At 46.5% G+C, this 26608-nt stretch overlaps 2 protein-coding genes across 8 annotated transcripts; one reads left to right on the top strand and one right to left on the bottom strand.

Moving 5' to 3' along the window:
• Positions 1–1258: 1258 nt before the first annotated feature.
• LOC310675764 (CD209 antigen-like protein D) lies at positions 1259–13146 on the bottom strand. Of its 5 annotated transcripts, none has more exons than XM_083436841.1 (9): positions 13016–13146; positions 10882–10968; positions 9957–10058; positions 9150–9260; positions 7683–7781; positions 6736–6822; positions 5157–5233; positions 4097–4206; positions 1259–1627 (listed from the first exon to the last, which is right to left on the bottom strand). In XM_083436841.1, the coding sequence occupies exons 3-9, from the start codon at positions 10042–10044 to the stop codon at positions 1474–1476; spliced, it is 726 nt and encodes a 241-aa protein (XP_083292967.1). In that variant the 5' UTR covers positions 10045–10058; positions 10882–10968; positions 13016–13146; the 3' UTR covers positions 1259–1473. The 5 variants fall into 5 exon arrangements, with proteins under 5 accessions (XP_083292967.1, XP_083292963.1, XP_083292964.1 ...); XM_083436837.1 differs by having other exon boundaries at positions 5157–5308; XM_083436838.1 differs by having other exon boundaries at positions 5157–5308; positions 12998–13096.
• Positions 13147–13534: 388 nt separating this feature from the next.
• LOC310675698 (uncharacterized protein) lies at positions 13535–24003 on the top strand. Of its 3 annotated transcripts, none has more exons than XM_083436719.1 (5): positions 13535–14233; positions 20077–20569; positions 20772–20853; positions 21136–21218; positions 21337–24003. In XM_083436719.1, the coding sequence occupies exon 5, from the start codon at positions 22614–22616 to the stop codon at positions 23634–23636; it is 1023 nt and encodes a 340-aa protein (XP_083292845.1). In that variant the 5' UTR covers positions 13535–14233; positions 20077–20569; positions 20772–20853; positions 21136–21218; positions 21337–22613; the 3' UTR covers positions 23637–24003. The 3 variants fall into 3 exon arrangements, with proteins under 3 accessions (XP_083292845.1, XP_083292844.1, XP_083292843.1); XM_083436718.1 differs by lacking the exon at positions 13535–14233 and adding an exon at positions 15837–15919; XM_083436717.1 differs by lacking the exon at positions 13535–14233 and adding an exon at positions 17899–17984.
• Positions 24004–26608: the final 2605 nt, after the last annotated feature.

The following is a 26608-nucleotide window of genomic DNA, read 5'->3' on the forward strand; positions in this document are numbered from 1 at the left end:
GAAGGCGGAGTGACTGACGAGCCCTTGGAGAAGGAGGATCTGCCAAACTTTCCAGGGAGGTCTCTGCAGGCTGCTCCCTCACTCCCCCCTCCTCCACCACTATCTTGTAAAGGTGTGATTCTTGTAAAGGTGTGATTCAGAACAGCAGAATCTAAGATGTTCTTTAAGTCAGTTGACGTCCAACTCCTAGGGGCAGAGGACTCTTGGCCCACACCCAATAAAACACTTGAGAGGGCCACCAAATATTTGATGGGCATTGCCATTCAAATGATGTATGGGGAGCAGGTAATATTTTATTCAAGTTGGTGCCCCTGCCACCATGAATGCCATGAAAGCAGCGCCACATGTTGCCAGTGCTGTGCCTACACTGGTGTGGACCCCAGTCTTGCCCCTTGCCAAGTTCTGAAGAAATCGGGAGCAGTTCAATGTGTTTGTTGCCCAGTACAGAATCAGGTTTAAGGTGCTGGTTTTAACCTTTAAAGCCCTATATGGCCTAGGACCCTTGTACCTACGGGATCGCCTCTCCTGATATGTCTCACAGAGGACCTTACGGTCTTCAAACAAAAACACCTTGGAGGTCCCAGGCCACAGAGAGGTTAGGCTGGCCTCAACCACAGGCAAGGCTTTTTTGGCCGTGGCCCCGATCTGGTGGAACGCTCTGTCACAAGAGACTAGGGCCCTGCGGAACTTGACATCTTTCCACAGGGCCTGCAAGACGGAGCTGTTCCACCAGGCCTTTGGTCAGGGGACAGCCTGACCCCCTCCTTTGGTAATTCTTCACAGAACTCTAGCCCAATGGTTTTTTACTGTTGTTAGCCACTCTGAGCCCAGCTTTGGCTGGGGAGGGCGGGATATAAATAAATTATTATTATTATTATTATTAACACCAGCAAAAAGAGTGGTGGTTAATTAATTAATTTTGATCCTCGGATCCTTGACTTCGTGACTCCTTGCTTCCTGACCCTTGGACTCTTGGCTTCTTGACTCCTTGCTTCTGGACCCCTGTTCCTGCTCCCACACCACCATCTTGCCCCCGGTCCCGTCATCCCCTGCTGGGACTTTGGTCGCCTGTGAACCAGACTGTGACACAGGCGCTGGGTGGCCCCCATTCTCATTGCTTGGCATGCATGGTTGTCCTTATGTGCCTTGTAAGGTAGCAACCATGGAGATCAGAAGGGGCAATGGGGCATCGACACACAGAGTAAGGAAACAAATACTGGCATACATTGCAAATAAAGACATTAAACAAAAAACAGGCTATGACTGGACCCTTCCATTCTTTATTTTCGTAGCCATCTATGTTTGAGCTTGCAGATTAAGGTCTTTTCGATGTGTGTTGAGGGTTGATGCCAGAGAGTCCCATAATCAAGGTGGCAGGGTGTGGATTGTGCATTAAAACCGTGGGGTGATCTCTTGGTTTTGGTTTTGTGTGGCGATCATGGGATCCAGTTACGTTCATCTTAAGGTGTCTTCTTAGAGCCAAGCATCATTAGGCACCTTCTTACAAATATAGTGTATTTGTAGATCACATTCGAATGCCATCCAGCATTTTCCATAGTAGCACTCATAGGACACTGCAACACAGTCATGGTTCGCTTCATAATTTGGCTCATAGTAATTCCAGTAGCTGAAAAGAAAAGAAAAGCAGGACTGATCAATCAAGATTGCATGTCTGCTTCTTCACCCGCTCCCCATGTCTTCATTAAAAAGATGTCCGGCTCTTTCTCTCTTCACATCCACCCACAATCGTGATGGATTTTTCTCCCCATATTTTAGAATTCTAACCACGTAAAAGAATAAAAAAACCACAACTGTGGGTCAAGACTATTTTCTTCTGATATGAAGTGATTCCTCATAGGAAACTACAAAAAAATGAGGGTGTCACTGTGGAAGGCTCAGTGGTACACACAAGAACTTTCAGTCACTTTATTTAACAATTTTGTGGAGTATCCCATGCAGTACTTCTGCTATAGCCAGGATTTCCATTTCTGCAACAGTACCGCCCCTCTCTCCTCTCCATCTGCACCCACATCCTCCTCAGATCTGCTGTGAACCATTTTGGGTGTTGAGAGATCCTTACTCTCTCGTAGCAAAGTTAGCACAGTAGTGATTGTTCTGAGCAAATAAAAACTTTGTTAGATTTGTGAGGAGAACCTGAGCTTACAGGGTTAAACAGCTCAGAGTGTACGCCTTGCCGAGAGTCTCAACCCTTTGTTCTCTCTACTTTCGCTTTTGAAGAGAGCGGACGTGTTTTTCACAATGCCGTGAGCTGTATTAGACAATGGATAGTTTCTGCTATAAATAAAGCTGCTTTTAGTTACTAGAATCCTGTGTGGACTCTGTTTAAGCACACTGAAGAAAGCACTGAAGATTGCAGCTTTCTCTGACCGCTGCTGGACTCTGCTTTTGCTCAGAGCATTGGAATGTGGACTTTGGAATGCGGAGGCCTGGCAGCAGAGCTGCGCAGCGAGAGCGGGCTGGACGCCAGGCTTATCTGAGCAATAAATCACCTCAAAATTTGCATCTGCCATAATCCACCTCCTCTCACATCTATCACTCACCTTATGCACAAGGATGGCAATGACACTATACAGAAACAAAAATAGCTAAGTCTACAACTGAAATACAAAATATAATCTATAACCACAAAGCCATTATAGAGATGGTTGGAATGATATGATTTCTCTCTCATATATATACATTTATTCTAATCAATTATCCATAGTTGGTAGCCCCATGCTTATTGTCACTTCTGGTAAGGCCTTGCATTCTCCAGTGTCCATTGTATATTGAATCAAGTCCCACTGTTGTTGTTTAGTCATTTAGTCGTGTCCAACTCTTCGTGACCCCATGGACCAGAGCACACCAGGCACTCCTGTCTTCCCATTACAGAACTAAAACACTAAAAGTCCCACTACAGAACACTAAAATTCTGTGGTAAATGTATTCTATAACTCGCCCATTTTTAACTCTCCATGAATCTATTCAATTGATATTAGTAATAATGGTGTAGTAGGTGTGTTTTTTCTCCCATGAGATGTTTGGGTTGGATGGGCCCTTTGATCACGTCTCAGTTCACATACAGCAGTGATTCACCAATTGGAGGTCCAAGGACCACCCACCCAGCGGCTCCATTACACCATTCACATAACAAAAACTGCCAAAGAGATACCCAAATGTTCAAAGGTAGAGGGGCCCATGGGTCTTGGCTTCTGAAGAAGAAGGGGTCTGTACTACTTAGCTAACTGGGAACCACTGGCATACAGGGTTTAAGTTCCGAGCTGGTATTATCCAACTCCAATGGCCATTTGTGAACTTTACTCAATACCTTTGCCAAAAAGGTTAAGTGATTAGTATTGGCTGCATCAATGGAGATGAATGCCACTGGATTTTGTTCCAGGTGAAAGCGACCCTCTGTTAATCCAATCTTGGTAATAAATGCCAGACCAGCTCACTGTTCTACTACCAAGCTGTGGATGCGTGAGATCTTACTCTGACATTGTCAATCCATCAACACGGGTTGAAAAGAGTTGTTAGGTACTTAAAGGGAACCATGAACTGTCTTAAACAACCCAAAACTATTGGGGATCTGTCAGTGATTCCTGCTTTGCAGGGGTTGGACTAGATGACCCTTGGGGTCTTATCCAACCCTAAATTCCTATGTGTCTATGATTCTATCCAAGAGAGTGACGTGAACTACGCTCTCTCACACACTTGACTCCTCTGCTCCTATTATTTTAGTTCTGAGATTGCTAGTTATTCAGACTGTTTAGCAGATAACTGTAGAAATATTTTCCTACAGAGAGTGTTGCTCAGTTTAGGTTCCTGCAAGTCCTTTTGCAGCTGAGCTAAGCAGCACAAACCATTGAAAAGGATGCCCTCAGCCTCTTCTGAATCACCACATTCACTCCAACCTTGTGAGAAGAAGCAGTTGCTCACCTGGACAATGATGTGGAGGAGCACATATGCAGATCTTTGGTAGCAGAGAAAAGGGCATGGCAAAATATATTTGGAGGGCGAACAGATCAGTTATGCAAGCAGAACCTGCAACTTTTTGGAATGCACGCCATTAACAAATGTTTCTTCGGAAACTTACTGGACGGCAGCCTCCATTCCCGACAGCCACGACCATTTCTTTCCCTTGTCTTTAAAGACTCCAATCCAAAAAAACTTTTGATGTCTTTCTACTTGCTTGTTTATAAAATACTAGGGAAGGGGTGCAGAAAGAACAAATAAAATCTTTTAAGACAATGTCCTTTTCTCTAGGAGACTATAGCCCTTGACAGAAATTCAACATGCATAAAACAAGCACATTTCAAAAGCAGCAGGTGTCACATTTGAAGGTCCAATCCACATATATTGAGGAAGCAGTGATCAAAACTATACATAGTATTACCATCACCGAGAATAATTTCGTCCAGTGGGTGTGGTATTGTCCCCCTGATCACAATTATGATGATGATGGAAGCAAGGAAGCATCCCAAAGAGGAAATATTGTAGGGAAGGGTAACTTCACCTGCCCTCACCGAGACTGGCTACACATGTCTTCCAGTCATGACACAGAGTTAAAATTTCCAAATGCTGTAAATGACTGTGCCATAGAACAGTTGGTCGTGGAACCACCTAGCAGGACAGTGACCTGTGTGGCAAATACTCCAATTTCTGCCGCCATGTTTGTTGGTTGGCTCCAAAGACACTGGAATCAGTCTGCTTGTGGGATACTTGATGGCATGATGATGGAGTCTCACCCATGTCTGTGCCCTGTAGCAGCCCAGTAGCTCCTCTACCAGGGCTAAGAGAGTGCTGGGAGAGGGATATACCTTGCAAGCTCCTCTAGAGTAATCTCCATGATACTCTCATGCCAGAGGGTTAGGGTGGTGAGCGAAGCCTTCTAAGCACTCAGTACATCTCACAGAGTAGAGGAAGAATTTACCGGCAAGCCAAGGGATAGATGCCCCTCAAGTACCTCCTCCTCCACCTCCTTCAAGACCTCCTTCCTGACTATTAGAGCTCAGCAGCTCCAAGAAACCTCAGTGAGTCCAGATGGTAGCAGCTGCTCCCTGCCCCACCCACCCCTTGGCTTGACTGATGGAGTTGCTGTCTTGGCTGCATACAGGGGGATTGGATCTTCTTGAATGGATAGTGATGATGCTCACCTGTTCTTCCCTTGTTTCCACAGAAATGAGCCTGGCGCCCTCCTGCTCACAATTTTTTTGGGCATCCGTCCATGAGCCTATCTCAATAGAAAACCAATAGAAGGTCCTTTCATATATGACCCAGCCAGTGTTCAAGTTTTCAAGAAGGGTGTCTTTGAGTCAAGCCGTGTATGGAGGAAGTAGAGGGGGGAAACAGGGAATTTAATGGGGACCACCTTGTTTGTCTGTGCAGATTCCAGTTATTTTTGTTAAGTTCATTCCTGTGGCCACGTGATAACATATATTCATCTAGGAAGCTCAGAAAGATGAAAACAAGAACAACATTAACGATTCAACCCATGCTGGTGCTGCAGTAAATATCTGGGTGGGGAGAGCTGGAAAAGGAACGCAGTCAAGAAGCTTTTATTTGAGGGAATAGACAAAAGATGTACGTCCCCTCACAGGCCTTATCTGAACCTCTGGGGCCTCGCCTATTTGTTAAAAGTCTGGATACTCAGGGCAGCATCAGGGCAGATTTGAAGGTTGGGGAGGGGAAGTAGCTGTGGTTTATCACAATTCTCTTTCTCTCTCCAGGCTCTCTGTCCACTTGGGGAGGGGGGAGGGGAACCTAGAGTGTGTGTTGCTGGCACTGGGCAACTGGGACAGAGGAGGGAGTCTGCTGGTTTACCACCCGCTTTGCTGCCCAGCAGTCTCCCTGCCTGAGCTGACAGGATGGATCCAGTGGACTTCCAAAATGGCTCTGGGGGATTTTGGTGCTCCTGCCGAACGTTGGCCAAGCTCTGGGACAACCTAATAATAATAATAATAATAATAATAATAATAATAATAATAACAACAACTTTATTTATATGCTGCCCATCAGACTGGGTTTCCCCCAGCCACTCTGGGCAACTTCCAACAAATTAAAACAGAATTGGACACCAACCATTAAAACCTTCCCTGAACAAGGCTGCCTTCAAATGTCTTCTGAAAGTCAGATAGTTGTTTTTTCCCTTGACATCTGGTGGGAGGGAGTGCCGCAGGGCGGGTGCAACTACCCAGAGGGCCCTCTGCCTTGGCTTGGGCCATTGACATGATTGGCCCTGAGTGCCCATTCCTTCTTCATGCAGCCTGTTTGGCCCCCTGGTATACTGCAGAGGTTAGGGCGAAGAAAGATGCTGGGAGATGGCTTTTACGCGAGTGGAGGAAACATCTGGTTGAATGCAATCGACTACTGGTGAGGGCTCAATCATCGAGCCTACCAAGTGGCAGTGAAGGCTACAAAGAAGGCTTGCTTTGCTTCCTCCATTGTGCCATCCAGCAGAGCTTTCCCGGTAGCGCGGGGCCTGCTACAGTCTGGCCCAAAAGAGATGACAGAACTGAGAGCAGCTTTCTGTGACTTGTTTGCAAAGCATTTTGACAGTCCAGGAGAGCTGATCTGAATCTCTCTGGTGTTTCCCTAGGGTGGCTGGATGCGAAGGAGGGCAGCAGTCTGCTCTGGCTCTAAGAGTTTTCAGCTAGAGGAGGGGCTTTCAGCTGGTGCAGAATCAGGGCAGGTTCCCACTGCGCTACAATTTCCCAGCATCGTAGGGTAGCTTACCAATTTCTTTTTGCAGTTGATCATTTAAGTTGGCAAAATACTGCATTTCCTCCGATATGTTTTGAGCTGCAGCAAGTATTTCTAAGTCTAAAAGATTTGAAACCGTTTAAGGCAGGAGTATCTGAAATAACAATCTGCAAATATCAGGAAGCCATTTCCAAACACTTAAAAACACTCAAGCCTGAAACAAGAAGCTGAGCTCCAGGGTGGATTCCGTATGAATATAAGGGCAGAGTTGATTCTCTGTGGCTGAGATCACCAACGAAAAGCCTCTGAAGATCCTGCAGCTGGATCAGACCAAAGACCCATGCAATCCACTATCCTGTTCTCATATTAAAAGTGGCTCATGAAGTATCTCTGATGTTCCCCTCCTATGTCCCCCTTTTCTGCTGGGAATCACAGGGTCACAAACCAATTCTGCCTTGAATTCCACAGGAAAGCCAAATATGCAAAGAATACTTTGCAGTTTTCAATTATGCTTTGTGAGATCTAAGAAAACAGAGGCACTGAAACTCTTTTTATGATGTGGGATATAATGTCAGTGCAAGGATTTTCCCTTGTGTAATGCGATCTTCAGCCCCCTTCCCTCCAATCTGTTCCAAAGTCCCCCGTCCCCCCCGGAGAGCAGCTTTGGTGCTGGCATGCAGGGTGAAATGGGGGGAACGTTCCCTTGTGCTAGTGCTAAAATCTTGCACTAGCACAAACATTGTGAGATACAGTGTGATGGAGGAGGACAACATTTCTAGTGGGGAGATGTGAGAATCACAACCGTCTGCTTTTCCTCCTGCTGAGCAATGAAAAAGTGATGAACTCTGTTGCGTGATGAGTTTCATTGAACATATGTATTGCTCAAGCAATATGAACCCCAAATTTAACTGCAGGAATTGAAGTCTGTTTAATTTAAATGAGTTGCAGCAAAAGTGTGGATGTGCATATAAAATGCTTACCATCCTTGTCTTCGTAGATTGGATCAGCCCCAACAACAACAGTTCGTATCATATCCATTGCCACTTGAAGCTCCTCTCGCTTTTTCAGTTCCTTCCGATCTAAGAAGGAGGGAGGTAGAAAAGAAATGAAGAAATTGTGTTCTGGCACACTAATCTGATAAGCTGGGGAAGGGGATACTTGGTTTCAAACTGCTATTAATATAGAATTTGAACTGCCGCCTTATAACGTGCCCCGGGTCCTTAGGGAGAAGGGCAAATAAAAAATCAAATCAACAAAAACATGAAAATGACTTCGATTAATATTTTCTGCTCTCAGCCCTTAGATTGAGGGTTCCCATGCCTTGATTTAAGCTGCCCTGGTGGTCTGAAGTCCTGTTTCCATTTAGCCTGCTACTTCTTCACCAGATAGTTGGCCTTCCTTAGAGAGCTTTAGATTTTTGGTGTCTAGATACACCTGTCCTCTTTGTCCTACAGACTTGCCTTTGCCAGGCTGCCTCGTGCTCTGCCGTATGCTTAAAATATGCAAATTCTTGGATCATTTGACTTCCTCTCCCCGAGGTTGGCTTACTTTAAAAACGAATTCACTAGGCAAACAGGCCATGTGTTCATCTATCCAGTGCTATTTTTCTAGAAAATGAGGCACTCAAACTCGCCATTAATGCCTCCCTTGTTCTCTTAGAATGGAGACATCACCCACCTGAGAGGGGCCGTAACTGAGTCCTGATGAATTCCGGCTGAAAAAAGCCCTGCATATATCTCGATATTTAGGTAGGCTATGGATCCAGCCACATTAGCCATGGCCTTATCCTTTGCAGCCTGTTTTCCCCAAACACTTTCCTTGAAGGGACTGGAGCCCTAGCAGAAGGCAGGGTGCTGAGACCAGAAATGGGGGCTCTCCCACAGCAAATGAGATTTAGTTGGGAAAGGAGGAGAGAATTGCAAGCTGGGAAAGGGAATTGTCCAGGGTGTCCCAGGGACTTGTGTTAGGCTGTGCTTCTGTTCCAAGTGCTGGGACTCACTTATTCAGGGAGAACAAAGAAGAGATTGAAGAAGAAGAAGAGTTTGGATTTGATATCCCGCCTTTCACTCCCCTTCAGGAGTCTCAAAGCGGCTAACATTCTCCTTTCCCTTCCTCCCCCACAACAAACACTCTGTGAGGTGAGTGAGGCTGAGAGACTTCAAAGAAGTATGACTGGCCCAAGGTCACCCAGCAGCTGCATGTGGAGCAGCGGAGACATGAACCCGGTTCACCTGATTACGAATCTACCGCTCTTAACCACTACACCACACTGGCTCTCAACAAAACAGTGCCATTGCTCTCACTGGGTGACAGCTGTAACTCCCCCCCCCCCCTAAAATCAAAGAGAGATGAAAGGAGTAAATGGAAGGTGGATCCTGCCATCTCTTTTTGGAAATGCTATTGTCATTGAAGCAAAGCCCACAACCATATGCCAATTGTGTACTTACACAGAATGAAAACCATCAGTGTCATGACAGTAAAGATGAAAATCTCAAGTACGATCAATCTTTCACCCATTGGAGATTTGAAGAATGTAACCAACTCCTGAATAGCAGATGCTTGAAGAAAGAAAATTCTGCTTTAGCCATCAATAGCCAACATACCATTGACACTCCAGGAAAAAGGGCTTCCATATGCTGTGGAAGCCATCAGCCAGAGATATTTAACTGTTCAGGGGGTGGGCACTTGGGAGGATAAAAGCAGGTGGAGGAAGCAAGTCGAGATGCCTTGCTGCTTGAGGAAATTTTCTGACCAATGTCTGGATCAGAAGACAGTAGCCTTTGACACTACTTTCTGCCCCCCAGACAAATGACAAGATGCTCCCTTCAAACATGTAATCCCACACACAGAAGCTGGGCTGGGCTGGCCATTGGCTCTTATCTCAATGTTGCTAATAAGGCAGCAGACTAACTGAGGAGGTGCAGCGCAGCTTGTGTGGTCTACACATCTCTACCCACCCCCGACCTGCTACCTGAGGCAACTGCCTCATTCTGCCTAATTGTACAGCCATTCCTGACTGCACACACGAAAGGAAGACAGCAGCCAGCAGCAAAGCATAGGCTCACCCCTGGGGTTTCTATGGGGCTTAGTGGACCTCTGGCACCCAAAGAGCTGTGTGGGATTTTCTCGGCACTCCTCCCTGGCACAACATGACCGGCTCCACTCCCTGCCCGTCTCCCCATCAACTTCCCTTTCCCGCGCATTCCTCTACTTTATGAGAAACCTCAGCCCATGTGACTGTGCTTTATACAGACCACCAGTTTCATTTGCTTTTGCTTTATGCTTTCTGGACGCTAGGTTCCTTCTGGACACTCCACGCTTTGCAAGCGCTAGCTTCCCCATCCTCTTGGTTTTGTCTGAGTAAGAACAAGACAAGAACAATTGGAGAATAACACTAGGAGCACATTAGGTCTATCAGTATTAGACCATCCTTTCCCGTAAAGAGGTTGTTGAGTCCAATATAACTGAAATATCTTTCTCTTTTGCTAGATCAATCTCAGTTTTGAACCAAAAGAAATGTTCTATATGGATTCCAATGCATTTTTGAAAATTGTTTTAGGTAATATAGCACATTCTCATTTTGCATCCTATTCCTCTCTAAACTCCTGGACATCTCGTTTGCAGGACTCCATTGAGATGTTCACCATTTAATAGATCTTGTGGGATCTATGAGGTCTTCCTATCTTCCTGGGTGCCAACTCCCTGCATCACAGACATCGTGGTCAATGGTTGAGGACGATGGGAGTTGTAGACCAATAACATCTGGGGGGTCACCACCCTTGATGGATGGTAAAGGTAAAGGGACCCCTGACCATTAGGTCCAGTCACAAACAACTCTGGGGTTGCGGCGCTCATCTCGCTTTATTGGCTGAGGGAGCCGGCGTACAGCTTCCGGGTCATGTGGCCAGCATGATTAAGCCGCTTCTGGCGAACCAGAGCAGCATATGGAAATGTCGTTTACCTTCCTGCAGGAGCAGTACCTATTTATCTACTTGCACTTTGACGTGCTTTCAAACTGCAAGGTTGGCAGGAGCAGGGACCAAGCAACAGGAGCTCACCCCGTCGCGGGGATTCAAACCGCTGACCTTCAGATCGGCAAGTCCTAGGCTCTGTGGTTTAACCCACTGCGCCACCTGCGTCCCTTTGATGGAAGGTATATACATTTAATTATAGAACTACCTCCTGATCATCAGAAAAGATGGAGTACCAGATCCAGGCTCCGTGAGATGCATAGAAATCCAATTGAATGGAGACCATGAGTTGGAACTGGAAAAGAAGCAGAGAGGAAGCTGTTACACAGGCTCTCCGAATCTGCCAAGACCCAGCCTGACACCTGATGCTGTGGCTTAACGAAAGAACGAAGGGGCCTGTTGTCAAATTCCGTTTTGAAGCCATCTGAGCCAGCAAATGGAATTGCAAAGACTTGCATTTTCTGGATCATGATCTGGATCTGGATCTGGACTGACAAACTGGGCCCCTGAATCAGAGCAGGGCACCAGGGAAGAAAACAGAATGTGGTGCTTCTGATTTGCAGTGTAGCTGTAGCTTTAATATAAGGAACGTGGCTGTTTGAGAAGAAGTGAAAGGATGGGAACGTAATTTCTGCTCACACCCCGTCCAGGAGGTGGGCGGGGCTTGCGACACAGCACAGGGCTTACCTGCCAGGTGCCACCCACCTTGCTGCAGGTTGACTGTCACCCTGCCCCCATCTCAGCAGGACAATGGGCCCCAGTTGGGGGTGGGGTGAGGGCCAGGAAAAGGCCGGTGCTCTTCAGCCCAGGCTCACTTTGTTTTCTTCCTCCTGGATGCATCGCTGGACTGCGCTCTTGGTGAGGTAAGTGTTCCTCACCTTCATGCCCCCCCCCGGGGGGGGGGGCTTACGCCTTGCCACGGCCCGCACCTCCTTCCCGGCATCGGAGCCAGGACATAGCTGTCAACTTTTTCCTTTTTTAAGGGAAATTCCCTTATTCCGAATAGGATTCCTCACAAGGAAAAGGGAAAGTGGACAGCTATGGGCCAGGTTGGGGCCGCGTGGGTGGTGTGGCCTGACTCAGGCCCCCGGAGCAGCCTGCTGGGCCTCCCACGGTCAGCCCCTCTTCCACGGCTTTGGGGGTGGGATGGGGGCTGCGGTACAGCCTGCTGGGCCCCCCACGGCCTGCGCCTTTCCCTCTGGCAGTGTGGGGGGATTGGGACTGTGCAGGATGGGAATGTAATTACATCAAAGGATGGGAATGTAATGACAGCAGGAATTACATCTCTTGCTAGCTTGGCATGAGACCTTCACTATGGGCTGTATAAGGGCCAGCAGCTTAAGGAGACAGGGAGATCTTGATACAGTGGTGCCCCGCAAGACGAATGCCTCGCAAGACGGAAAACCCGCTAGACGAAAGGGTTTTCCGTTTTGGAGGTGCTTCGCAAAACGAATTTGCTATGGGCTTGCTTCGCAAGACAAAAATGCCTTGCGATTCCTGGGGTTTTTTTCCCGCTCCCCACCCCCTTTTTCTAAGGCACTAAGCTGCTAATAGCCTTTTAGCAGCTACTCCGCTAATCCCTTAAGCCTTTAATAGCCGCTAATAGCCGCTAAACCGCTAATAGCGCTAATCCGCTAATCCGCTAATGGGCTTGCTTCGCAAGACGAAAAAACCGCTAGACGAAGAGACTCACTGAACGGATTCTTTACGTCTTGCGAGGCACCACTGTATATTGTTCTATGCTCCATTCCAGAATGTGAAGAGAGCAACCGTCTGCCAGTCTGAAGTGTCCCAGATAAACCTTCCAAATCTCCATCAGCTGGGGAGACATGAAGAACTCTACCTATTCTATCTGTATTATGATTATTGACGCCTAAGATCTTTTTGCTTATTGCTTATTTTGCTAGCTTTGTAGTTTATTCCAGTTGCTGTTGGCTTTACATTAGACTCTTATTCTACGGTGCTGATCAATTTCTTTGCTAATGTTTACCAATTAATAAACGCTTGTCTCTACCTAAGAGTCTGTCAGTCCTCCGTCCAGTGGAATCTAAGAACCTCTAGAATAGATTGTCTGGTGGTTGCTATTGGCCAAACAGCCATTAGGGGGCGCTGGCAAGACAGCACCTGTACACAGCCCTAGAATGTACCACCAGTCAGTTTCATTGGCTGACCCACAGTTCTAGTACTGTATTTAAAAGAGAAAAACCATCTGTACAGTACTTTATAAAAGCTCCTGATCATTTTCCCTCTTAGTGCCCTTTGGGCCCTGGAATGAGACCCTGCAAATATCACAGCTCATAAGGAAAGTGTTCCACCCTCCAGACCTTTTTCTGTTTGGATACCTTGGTGTTGTCATGTAACAATCTTTCCTCTAATTTCTTCTTAAGGGTGTTTCGTCCTCCCACTGGCTAAGAACCTCCTCCCTTGTGATGTCAGGCATTCCAGAACTCCTCCCATTCAGCCTTCTACATTATGCATAAACCCAGGAAAATGTTTCCCTCCAGATCAGTTACACTACTTATTTTTCCAATCCTTACTGCAGTTGTTGTTGTTGTATAAATAAATAATTTTATAATTATTTATTATCATTAAAAGAGTAAAAGATTATTACCATTACAGTCAAACATTGGTTGTTGAACGTAATCCATTCCGGAAGCCCCTTCAGCTTCCCAAATGTTGGGCAACCGAGGTGCGGCTTCCGGTTGACTGCAGGATGTAATATTTAAAGCATTTACATCCCCCACCACTAGGTGTCACTGCAGTCAGAGCTGCAGGCCCTTCTACTATTTTGTCTATGGTTCCATTTTAAACAGGCTAATTTTAAACAGGTTTGACTGAGATGACATAGTGACTCTGCTCACAACTGAGGAAGACTGACTCTGACTGAAATCTTCCTGAGAACACAGAGAGAAAAAGGCTGCCACTTATAAGGAGAATGAGTCACATGTCAGAGTGACTCCAGAGTTAGCAGTTAGGCCTGAATAACTTTAGTAGGCCCGAATGGTTGTGCAGTCCCAGCACTTCCCAGCCTGCTTTGCTGCTTCTGCTCTCACATGACACCGCTTGTCACATGACACCAACCACTATCATTTTTGTCTCAGCTATCGTGTCTTCCACCTCAAGAATCCTTTCTTGGGTCTAATCTTGAATTAATACATAAAACCACCCTCTCTCTCTCTTCTCTGACAAGATGAATTCTTGACCTACAAAGGTCGCCACTTCAATTTGTTGGCTCTTATCCAGTCCATTATCGAGGCAAAACACTGCTCCAGAGCATTGACTGCCTGACCTGCAGATGTCAAGGGGAAGGAGAACTGAGTGTCACCAGCAAATTGCTGACAACGTGCCCCAAATCTCTGGATAACCCCACCTAGTGGTTTCATGTTTCTATGGGGATAAAATCAAACCCCAAGGAACCCCACATTGAGGGCTCCATGGGTCAAAGAGCACTTTCCAAGCATCACCCTGTGGAGATGCTCATCCACAAAGGACCAGGAGCACCACAAAGCGGCGTCACCTACCCCGAACTCAGACGGAGGACACCATGGCCAATGGTGATGGTATTATTATTATTATTATTATTAATTTGTGTACACCCATCACCATGGCAAGCTCTGTCAATGGACCAGGACCCAGGACCAGGTTCTCAGATGGGCCATCAAGATCTTTTGAAATGTTAACACCACTATCCCAGGTGAGGCCCAGGCTTGGAAAGGAAGCTGAGCCTGTATTTTTCCACTGGCCCCCAGTCTTCCCTCCAGTACTCCAAATATTAAATTCCTACTATTTATTAATTTCAAGGTTTAGGGGTTCCCCTATAACACCATGTAATGAAGGCCTCCAGTGAGCCTTCCTGGGAAGAACATTCCCCAAATTGGGAGCCGCTGCAGAAAAGGCCTGCTCTCATGGAGGAGGCACACAAAGAAGGGTCTATGACAGGGGTGTACAAACTTTGTTCAAAGAGGGCCAGAATTGATGAAGTGAACATGCATGATGGCCGACCAAAATCATTGACCTTCTTTTTAGCATTGAAGTTGTTGAGCTTTTTTGGGGGATTTTACCCCAGGAAATAAACTGCCACAGCAGCTGGATTAAACAGACCGGGGGGCCAGATTAGGCCCCCGGGATGGACTTTGGACAAGCCTGGTCTAGGATGACGATGGTAGGGTCCGGGTTGGTTCATACAAGTGTGAATGCTTTGAAGTGGACCAAGCAGCCTCTTGCGAGTAAGAAGGCTCCTAGGGAGCTTTCTCAGTTGCTGGTGTAACCCCCCCCCCCACGCCACTCGTAGTAAAAGTATAAAGAGGGAACCGAAAGAATGAGCACACTAACTCCAATACTGGGATGAAGAAAACGGGAAATACTTGCTCTTGTTCTTGTGTGTGAGAGAGCAACCTCAATGAAACTCAGGAGTGAATAGGATTTCCACCCTAAGTCTTAGAAATGTTAAAAAAACTTTTGCCATAGGTTTTGGAGTTTTAAAGTCCCCCCCCCCCTCGCCGTGTTTAAAATTGGTTTTGGAAACTTTAATTCTAAATTCAGAAGCTGCTGCCTAACTTTAAATGCAAGCGTGCTTAATTTTCTGAAGATGTCTTCCATGTTTCCAAAGGAGAGAAAATTCTTCTAAGAGGCCCTGAAGTTGGGTCTGATCAGACTAAAATAGACAGGAAATTTCAAGAAAGAGGAAAAAATAACATTGTGTTAATTGTTTGAGAGAGGCTGGAAAAATGCCATCTCCATGTGGTGGCAGTAGCAGCAGAGGGAACTTGCATAAATGATGGAAGAGGGTGTTGGGATACTGCCAGGGAGACAAAGTCCATCATGACTCCACGTTGTCTCCGTTGCGATCCATCAATCTCCCGTAGATACAGTATCAGCAATTAGCGACACGAGCTCCAGATATAGCTTGCCACATTCCAGAGCTGATGCACGCTCTATCAACAGAATTCACACAGCGAAAGATGCACACAGGAGAGCATTATTTACAAGTTTATTCAGCGTTGGTCAGAACAAAGAAAACATGACTGCCTGCTTCGGTGTCTCAGGCACAGACAGAGCGAAAGCATAGACACAACAGAAACATCCTGTGAACAGGAAATACGCAGGCTGTGACACAAACATCCTGCTCCCTTTTAAGGTGGAACGGAAATATCCTAACAGAGGGAACCAGAGAGATGGCTCTGTCCCACAAGGCCACACAATGAGCCAAGGGAAGAACATGGTAGTTGGTATCAGAATCTGGAGAGGTGATGTGTCATTTGTCTACTTTTCATGTGTTCTATGTTTTAAATAGAAGGCTGTGTATTGTCTCCCTGCTTACTTAACTTATATGCAGAATTCATCATGCGAAAGGCTGGGCTGGATGCATCCCTAGCCGGAATTAATATTGCTGGAAGAAATATCAACAACCTCAGATACGCCGATGACACAACCTTGATGGCAGAAAGTGAGGAGGAATTAAAGAACCTTTTATTGAGGGTGAAAGAGGAGAACGCAAAATATGGTCGAAAGCTCAACATCAAAAAAACGAAGATCATGGCCACTGGTCCGATCACCTCCTGGCAAATAAAAGGGGAAGAAATAGAGGCAGTGAGAGATTTTACTTTCTTGGGCTCCGTGATTACTGCAGATGGTGACAGCAGCCACAAAATTAACAGATGCCTGCTCCTTGGGAGAAAAGCAATGACAAACCTAGACAGCATCTTAAAAAGCAGAGACATCACCTTGCCAACAAAGGTCCGTATAGTTAAAGCTATGGTTTTCCCAGTAGTGATGTATGGAAGTGAAAGCTGGACCATAAAGAAGGCTGATCTCTGAAAAATGGATGCTTTTGAATTCTGGTGCTGGAGGAGACTCTTGAGAGTCCCATGGACTGCAAGAAGATCAAACCTCTCCATTCTGAAGGAAATCAACCCTGAGTGCTCACTGGAAGGACAGATCGTGAAGCTGAGGCTCCAATATTTGGCCACCTCATGAGAAGACTCCCTGGAAAAGACCCTGATGTTGGGAAAGATGGAGGGCACAAGGAGAAGGGGACGACAGAGGATGAGATGGTGGGACAGTGTTCTCAAAACTACCAGCATGAGTTTGACCAAACTGCGGGAGGCAGTGGAAGACAGGAGTGCCTGGCGTGCTCTGGTCCAGGGGGTCACGACGAGTCGGACACGACTAAACGACTAAACAATAACAACAACAAAATGTTTTAAATATCCCTGAGATCTCTTGATGAAGGGCGGTATATCAATGTAAAAAATAATAACAACAGCCATCCATTTTTAGTCCATTGAATTAGCAATTCAGCATTTCTGGAAAGGGAAATGGCATACTTTTGTATATTAGCATAACAAGCATGCATAAGAATTATTAGACAGAAAAAGCATGCATAAGAAGGTATTACTCATTTATGATGAGAATAGGAATTCTTTATTTTGAACCTCGCATGGTTCCTCCTTGGCAGCCAGTGTGATTGTTTCAGCAGGGCTAGAACTCAGGACCCGCTGCCTTGAGGGACATCTAAGAGCAGTTGGGCAGGGGAAAGGTCTCCCTTGGGAGGTGGTGGACTCTCCTTCCTTGGAGGCTTCTAAGCAGAGATCGGACGGTCATCTGCCATGGATGCTTTAGCTGAGATTCCTGAATTGCTGGGGGTTGTAGTAGTAGTAGTAGTAGTAGTAGTAGTAGTAGTAATAATTTATTATTTATACCCCACTCATATGTCTGGGTTTCCCCAGCCACTCTGGGCGGCTTTCAATCAAACACTAAAATACAATAACCTATTAAACATTAAAAGCTTCCCTAAACAGGGCTGCCTGTTTAGGGAACTAGACCCGGTCCCCTCTTGCTTTGGGTTGGACTAGATGACCCTGGGATCCCCTCCTATCTCTCCACTCCTGAATTCTAGGAGGAGCTTCCTTGCCTCCTGCAAAGCCCTTTTCCCTTCAGGCTCTTCCTCTGGTTTCTGGCCAAGGGAGGGAGATGCTCAGAGTCCAACCAAGAGCCTCACCCCCCCCCAAAGGATATCTGGGCATTGGCGGAGCCGGGGGGGGCAGCTGCCCCCCTAAATGCATAAGGAATAATAGGAATCTGAGGATCTGCCAAGCGAGAGAGGGCTGAGCTGGGTGGACTCGGCTTTGCAAGGGTTAAGGGAACCGAGCTGCCTTCCTAGAGAGGACAGGAAGCAAGAGGGGGCCAGGTCCTCCAGAGCCAAGGCCCCTCCCTCCCTCCCTTCCTCCCCAGTCCTTTCCTGCAAGGAAGGGGGCTGTTGCTTTGTGTCTCTGCTGCAAGGGCCGAATCGCTTCCCCTTCCTGGGATCTGGTGAGTCTCCTCTCTCTCCCCCCAGAGGGTGCAGTGGGGAGACAGGGGGTCGGGGTGGGTCCCAGGGCTGCATCAGGGGAGGGTGCCTGGGGGGCCTGATCTGCTCCTGCAGGGGGGGGGACCCCAAGTCAGGGAGGAGAGGGTCCTGCCCGGGAGGGGCCAGGTCTGCCACTCTCTCCTTCCTGGAGATCAGAGGATCCCAAACTCATCTGGCCCTCCGCCCCCCCCCCCCAGAAAAAATCTCCCTTCTTTAAACAAAGGAGTCCCTGGGACTTTAACTCTGTGTGACGTCGCTCAGCCTCATTGAACAGCAGAGGAAACATGTGCAAATGGTTTTCCAAAGCTGGACAAGGAGGTGGACTAGCCCCCCCCCCCCCAAAAAAAGGTGGGAGAGAAAGGCCAGGGATAAAGAGAGGGATCCCAGCCCCTAGTCTGGCTGCTGCATTGGGGACCAGTTTCCCAGTGTCTCCCAGGGCAGCTCCCCACGGAGGCCACTGCAGCAATCCCCTCGCACCCAGAGCATGGCATCCCAGGACCACATCCTCTCTGTCCCAAAGGGATTGTTGCTGGAAATGGGCGCTGCTACTCACTGAGCCTCCAGGGACCTTGGCATCAGTGTCTCTCTGTGTGTTAATAATAAGAATAAGAATAAAAAATTTCCCGCTTATATGTCAAGGGAGATGTCTTTGGCCCTGCCCACTTGGCCCTCAGGGGGTTGGCCAGATACATTCCTGGCCCTCAGAGCAAAGAAAAAGGGACCCCACCCCAGGAGTCTGTCTTGAGAGCAGCAGAGAGTCCAAGTGCTCCTGAAAAGGAGACAGAAGCAGGGGAGTGGGGGGGGGAGCACCTCCCGAGGACCCCCAGGTGAGGACCCCCACTAGAGCCAAACATCCATTTTTCACAAGATACAAATGACTCCCTTGTCAGTCAGTTCTGACTTCATGCATTGACTGGAAGGCAGGAGAAACCAGGCTTCTTCATCTCGCAGAAACCCCTTCCGTTGCCTCCACATTTTGCATTGCAATCTTTCTTCTAGGAGAGCTAGAGGCTGCTTCTTCTTCTTCTTCTTCCTCCTCTTCTTCCTCCTCTTTCTTCTCTTTTTTAAAAAGGCCCTTTCCACCTGGCCTACGGGTGAGGCCCAGACTCACCCAGCCCTGCTGTGTTAAATATGTATTCTGTAGTTGACCTCCTTTGTAATGTTTTATTTTGATATCTTTAAGAGAATATTTGTTTTCTGTTATGTTGCTTTGACTATAGACTATATACTTGACTTTCTTTAGCTTGTTTTATTTCCATTTTATTGATTTTGTGGGATGTGAAACTGCAGTCAAGTACAACATTCCTACAGGGGACACATTGGGGGATGTTTTCTACCACTCAGGAGAAGACTTCCTGTTTCCGCCTGAGCTGGGACAGACTTGAAGAGGCTGCAGTCTGTTGTACTAGCATGGAGGAGCACACGGCCTCCATGTTCTGATCAGTGTGTCTTCTCCATTTTGTATGTTGCTGTGTGTTTGGGGAAGTGACTCCTTAGTGGCAGTCATTTGGGACTAACTTCTTTATGGAATAGTTCTGGTTGTTATGTAACCTAAGCCTGCCTTCAGGGATATGTCTGTGAACGTGAATGAATCTGTGAGTAAACTACTTTTATATTAATGTGAATCAGATTACTGTGCTCATTCATTTAAGAGGGATTGGAAGGGATTTTACCAGGAAGGAATTTTTAATAGCAAGACTCAGATGAGTCAGCAAGAAGCTGATCGCTGCGTAATCTAAAAAAGGGGGATGTATGGAACTCTGCTAGAATATGGAACTTGCTAGTGCATGTTAGGAAGGATATCATTCCATAATATATCCTCTTCTAACTCCCCAATTATCCCCACAGATTTAATATGCTGTAAACCGCTTTGAGATTTTTCTTTAAAATGTGAAGTGTTATAGAAATTTAAATAAATAAAATAGCTCATGGTTTGGGCTGTGGTGCAATCCAGCCCTGGTTCCCTCCAAGACTCATCCATGCTTGCTCAGGGAACCTTTTTCTTCTCCTGATATTAGACAACATTTGTAACGGAACAATGTATTTGCTTTGTAGGATTTGCTAGCGCCTCTCCTTAAGACAGACAGAACTTGGCAGAAGACCGAAGGCTTCCTTCCGATCTCTCAGAGGCTTCCTGAGAGCACAGATGGATGAGCGAGACTCAGCTGGCCCTGGAACAGGAAGAGGCCATGCCAACCAAACTGGGAGCAGTGGGGGGTTCTGGGAAAACTCTGTGCAGAAGATCCTGGGTGAGGAGGACACCCTCCGCTCAGAGGTGCAGAGCCAGCCGTTGAGGCAGTTCTGCTGCCAGGAGGCCAAAGGACCCCGAGAGGTTTGCAGCCGACTCTACCACCTTTGCCACCAGTGGCTGAAGCCAGAAAGGCATACAAAAGCTGAGATGCTGGACCTGGTGATCTTGGAGCAGTTCCTGGCTGTCCTTCCCCCAGAGATGGAGAGCTGGGTGAGGGAATGCGGAGCGGAGACCAGTTCCCAGGCGGTGGCCCTGGCTGAAGGTTTCCTCCTGAGTCAGGCAGAGGAGAGAAAGCAGGTGAGAGAGACTTTCCTCTGGATACTCCCAAGGCCTCCAAACAGGACTGAGAACATCCCATCATGCTCTACTGATGGCTTCTATTTTTTCCTGGGAAGGCATCCTTGGAATGAGATCTATCACCCTTGAAGCTGTTGGCCCTGACATTCATTTTTTAATCCTTCTCCCCATTCTCTCCTTTGAATCCTTGTTTCTTTTTCAGGGAAAGGATCTCTTTGCAGAAATGGGCCAGATTTCTTCTGAGGCAGAGAGGCCTCCGTTGGACACCAGAGAGAGGCCACTGGGTAAGGGGGAAGGTGGTTTTTCTCCATTAGGTCTCATTCTGTTCGTTTTCCAACTCATCTGTGGGTTATTTTCATATTTTGTTGGGGGAGATAGTGGGACCAAGAGCCCAGAGGAGGGGAGATATATTTCTGCACAACTAACATCTGCAATGCACCCAAACATCCAAATGCACTCAGCAGGCGAGACTTTCTCAAATGCTCCTCTGTAGTTTGAGATGCACTGATTCACCTGTGGGAGAAGCAGGCACCCTGGGCCTCCCCCTTACCTTTTTCCTCTTGCAGGTGAGAGAATGATGCCCGCAAGACCTCTTCATCCATCTCTGAATGGGGACAGAAGAGAAGCAGCGGCTCTGGAACCAGATCAGGTCAGGGGAAGCTGCCTTGTGGGGACAGAGGCCAAGGGTTGGAACAATGTCCTAGCTCAAGGAGTGTTGGTGAACAACAGTGTTGCTTCAGAGGAGGACATTTCCCCTTTCCCTTTAGGGTCCAGTGTGCTTTGAAGACGTTGCTGTTTGTTTCACGGATGAGGAGTGGGAGTTGCTGGATCGTGACCAGAGAGCGCTGCATAAGAACGTCATGGAGGAGAATCGTGGGATCGTGGCCTCTCTCAGTAAGGCTCCCAGTGGGATCATAATATCTGTTTCTAAATTCAAAACTCCATATGTGACTAACCTCATATATGTTCACAGAACTCAACAGCGCCCCCTACAACACCAGATATCACAACCCAAAAAAACCTTGAATAGTAAATTACTGTTTTTTCTGTGAATGTTCTTCCTCCAGTTGCAGCTTATTAAACAAGGATCAGCTGGTCTGAACTCCCCAGACCCTTTTGACTGTAAACTTCAGAGTTGTTAGGGAAGTTGAAGTAGCTTCTGTCAGGTTTTCAGTTTTAGTTTCTCCTCCTGTCGGTCTTTGGTTGTCCAAAGAGAAGACTGACATTGGAAATGGAGGGATGCCATGATGGAGCCAAAGAAAATCCATTCGAGAGAAGAGCCAGGCTTGTCGAATCACAGGTTCCCCTAAGGATGTCGGTTGATCCCCGTTAATTAATGCACCCAACCCTTCAGAAAACCATCCATCTAACCCACTTGTGTTATTCCTCTATTGCCAGAGTTAACAAGCATTCTTCATTAATTTCTCCCTGAGTCTCTAATCCATTTCTCATCATTGCAGATGGACTGGAAATCAAGAACAAGGGTGATCATGACAAAATCCCCACAGTGGAGAAGCTGAATAAATATCTTGAATGTGGGAAAAGTTCCAATTCCACTTCCCATCAAGGAAATCCCATTGGGAAGAAAGCATATCCGTGTGCGGAATGTGGAAAGAGCTACAGGAGGAACTCTGATCTCACTTCCCATCAAAGAATTCATGCAGGGGAGAAACCCTATCAGTGTGTGGAATGTGGAAAGAGCTTCACTCGCAGCCACAGTCTCACTTCCCATCAAAGAATTCATACGGGGGAGAAACCCTATCAGTGTGTGGAATGTGGAAAGAACTTCACTGATAGCTCCACTCTCACTTCCCATCAAAGAATTCATACGGGGGAGAAACCCTATCAGTGTGTGGAATGTGGAAAGAGCTTCAGGAAGAGCTCCAATCTCACTAAGCATCAGAGAATTCATACAGGGGAGAAACCCTATCAGTGTGTGGAATGTGGAAAAAGCTTCAGTCAGAGCACCGGTCTCACTTTCCATCAAAGAATTCATACAGGGGAGAAACCCTATCAGTGTGTGGAATGTGGAAAGAGCTTCAGTATGAGATCCTCTCTCACTTCCCATCAAAAGATTCATACAGGGGAGAAACCCTATCAGTGTGTGGAATGTGGAAAAAGCTTCACTCACAGCCACCAACTCACTTCCCATCAGAGAATCCATACAGGGGAGAAACACTATCAGTGTGTGGAATGTGGAAAGAGCTTCACTGATAGCTCCTCTCTCACTTCCCATCACAGAATTCATACAGGGGAGAAACCCTATCAGTGTGTGGAATGTGGAAAAAGCTTCAATAGTAACTCCAATCTCACTTCCCATCAGAGAATTCATAGAGGGGAGAAACCCTATCAGTGTGTGGAATGTGGAAAAATCTTCAGTACCAGCTCCAAACTCACTATCCATCAAAGAATTCATACAGGGGAGAAACCATATCAGTGTGTGGAATGTGGAAAAAGCTTCCGTCAGAGCTCCATTCTCACTTGCCATCAAAGAATTCATACAGGGGAGAAACCATATCAGTGTGTGGAATGTGGAAAGAGCTTTAGTCAGCGCTCCATTCTCACTTCCCATCAAAGAATTCATACAGGGGAGAAACCCTATCAGTGTGTGGAATGTGGAAAGAACTTCAGTCAGAGCTCACATCTTTCTTCCCATCAAAGAATTCATACAGGGGGGGAAACCTATCAGTGTGTGGAATGTGGAAAAAGCTTCTGTCAGAGCGCCAGTCTCACTTCCCATCAAAGAATTCATACAGGGGAGAAACCCTTTCAGTGTGTGGAATGTGGAAAGAGCTTCAGGCAGAGAGTCAGTCTCACTTCTCATCAAAGAATTCATACAGGGGAGAAACCCTATCAGTGTGCGGAATGTGGAAAAAGCTTCAAGAAGAGCTCCAATCTCACTTCCCATCAGAGAATTCATAGAGGAGAGAAACCCTATCAGTGTGTAGAATGTGGAAAGCATTTTAGTGTGAGCTCCGATCTCAGTTCCCATCAAAGGATTCATACAAAGCGTGGAAAACCCTTCATTATACAGCTTTCAGTGCTAGAGAAAAACACACCACTTTAAACAGGCCTTTGGCTGATTGACATCTAATGCCCTTTTAAAATGTGGTGGGGAGGTGGAGGTTAAAGGTTTTGGGCTGTGTGTTTTGTGTTTTCATTGTGTGACTGTATTTTGTAACCGTCCTGTGACCTGTGGGTGTATGGAATGGGAGCCAACTCTTAGAGTCTGAGGGGTCTTTATTCCCCCAATAAGATATGTGAGGGGACCACCCCCCAGTTCATAGGAACAGCCATTCAAATGGCATGCTTGCACCGCATCCTGTGACTGTTTAACCGAGGCAGGGCTTACTAAACCCCTCCTATATATTACTCAAGTTGGCACCCCTGCTATAGGGTGATATAGAAATGAAATAAATGCATAAATAAAATAACACCATCTTGATTGCCTTCATTTGCACATGTTCCAGCTTGTCAATATCCTTGTTATTATCATTTTATAATTCATGCACCCATCATCTGAAGATTTCACGGTGATTCACAACATAATCAGACAGGTTGAAAGCATGGCTTTCTCAAAAACAAGTCAAGCTAGAGAAATCTCTCTTTTTTCTTTTTCTTTTTTTGGATGGAGTTACAGACTGTTTCTCAGGTGACTGCTGTGGAAATAGTGCATCTTGATTTCAGTAAGGTTTTTGACAAAGTCCCCTGTGATATTTATGTGAGGAAGCTGGTAAAATTAGGCTGAACAAGGTAACTGTTAGGTGGATTTGACTGACCAAACCCAAAGAGAACTCCTTCATGGTTCCTCCTCATCCTGGGGAAAAGTGACAAGAGGGGTGCTGCAGGGTTCTGTCCTGGGCCCGTTGTCGTTCAGCGTCTTTATAAATGACTTGGATGAAGGAACTGAGGGGATGCTCATCACATTTGCGGAGGACACCAAACGGGGAGCGGAGGCCAATGTGGCAGAAGACAGAATCAGATCAAGGGCAGGAATAGCACCACTTTCTTCTGCCTTGGTCAGGCCCCACCCAGAATACTGTTCTAGTTACAGGTAAGTAACCATGTTGTTCTGCCGTAGTCGAAGTAAAATAAAATGGTATCTGAAGAAGCATTTGCAGATGACCTAGTTTTGACTTTACAGGAGCCAGAATCTAGTGCGAAAAGAGCTTTAGAATTGATACAGGAGTTTGGTCGGTTAGCAGGTTTTAAACTGAACAAATCTAAAACAAAAGTATTGGGAAAAAATCTAACAGGAATTGAGAAAGAGAGGTTTCAGAATGAGACAGGTCTTACAGTGGTTAAGAAAGTAAAGTATTTGGGAATTACTATGACAGCTAAAAATGGGAACTTATATAAAGACAATTATGATAAATGTTGGACTGAGATAAAGAAAGATTTAGAAATATGGTCAAATTTGAAACTCTCATTACTGGGCCATATGATTCTATGAAATGATAAAATAAGCATTCTACATATCTAATAATAATAATAATCTTGAGCTTTTCTGTGCGTTTTCAATTTGGAAGTGAGCACTTAAAGGGGAAGATGAGATCTTCTTAAAGGCATCACTATTGATTTGCGAGTAGGGACCACTCCCACTATTGAAACTTGTATTGGTATATTTAGAATCATAGAAGAGTTGGAAGAGACCACAAGGGCCATCGAGTCCAACCCCCTGCCAAGCAGGAAACACCATCAGAGCACTCCTGACATATGGTTGTCAAGCCTCTGCTTGTTGTTGTTGTTTAGTCGTTCAGTCGTGTCCGACCCTTCGTGACCCCATGGACCACAGCACGCCAGGCACTCCTGTCTTCCACTGCCACCCGCAGTTTGGTCAAACTCATGTTTTTAGCTTCGAGAACACTGTCTAACCATCTCGTCCTCTGTCGTCCCCTTCTCCTTGTGCCCTCCATCTTTCCCAACATCAGGGTCTTTTCCAGTGAGTCTTCTCTTCTCATCAGGTGGCCAAAGTATTGGAGCCTCAGCTTCACGATCTGTCCTTCCAGTGAGCACTCAGGGCTGATTTCCTTAAGAATGGATGCGTTTGATCTTCTTGCAGTCCATGGGACTCTCAAGAGTCTCCTCCAGCACCATAATTCAAAAGCGACAATTCTTCAGCGATCAGCCTTCTTTATGGTCCAGCTCTCACTTCCATACATCACTACTGGGAAAACCATAGCTTTTACTATACGGACCTTTGTTGGCAAGGTGATGTCTCTACTTTTTAAAAGTAGAGAGCCTCTACTTTAAGCCTCTGCTTAAAGACCTCCAAAGAAGGAGACTCCACCACACTCCTTGGCAGCAAATTCCACTGTCGAACAGCTCTTACTGTCAGGAAGTTCTTCCTAATGTTTAGGTGGAATCTTCTTTCTTGTAGTTTGGATCCATTGCTCCGTGTCCGCTTCTCTGGAGCAGCAGAAAACAACCTTTCTCCCTCCTCTATGTGACATCCTTTTGTATATTTGAACATGGCTATCATATCACCCCTTAACCTCCTCTTCTCCAGGCTAAACATGCCCAGCTCCCTTAGCCGTTCCTCATAAGGCATCGTTTCCAGGCCTTTGACCATTTTGGTTGCCCTCCTCTGGACACGTTCCACTTTGTCAGTGACCTTGAACTGTGGTGCCCAGAACTGGACACAGTACTCCAGGTGAGGTCTGACCAGAGCAGAATACAGTGGCACTATTACTTCCCTTGATCTAGATGCTATACTCCTATTGATGCAGCCCAGAATTGCATTGGCTTTTTTAGCTGCCGCGTCACACTGTTGGCTCATGTCAAGTTTGTGGTCAACCAAGACTCCTAGATCCTTTTCACATGTACTGCTCTCAAGCCAGGTGTCACCCATCTTGTATTTGTGCCTCTCATTTTTTTTGCCCAAGTGTAATACTTTACATTTCTCCCTGTTAGAGTTCATCTTGTTTGTTTTGGCCCAGTTCTCTACTCTGTCAATGTCGTTTTGAAGTATGATCCTGTCCTCTGGGGTGTTAGCCACCCCTCCCAGTTTGGTGTCATCTGCAAATTTGATCAGGATGC

Source organism: Podarcis tiliguerta (genome assembly GCF_965153285.1).
Source record: "Podarcis tiliguerta genome assembly, chromosome: 4".
Lineage (NCBI taxonomy): Eukaryota > Metazoa > Chordata > Lepidosauria > Squamata > Lacertidae > Podarcis > Podarcis tiliguerta.

Coding starts and splice junctions, on each gene's coding strand:
- LOC310675698 (XM_083436719.1), top strand. CDS start 22,614: ATGAGATCCTCTCTCACTTCCCATCAAAAGATTCATACAGGGGAGAAA.
- LOC310675764 (XM_083436837.1), bottom strand. CDS start 10,044: ATGGGGAAGCTAGCGCTTGCAAAGCGTGGAGTGTCCAGAAGGAACCTA. Junction 6,823..7,682: donor AATCTACGAAGACAAGGATG/GTAAGCATTTTA, acceptor CAAATCTTTTAG/ACTTAGAAATACTTGCTGCA. Junction 5,309..6,735: donor TCAACTGCAAAAAGAAATTG/GTAAGCTACCCT, acceptor CTTGACTCAAAG/ACACCCTTCTTGAAAACTTG.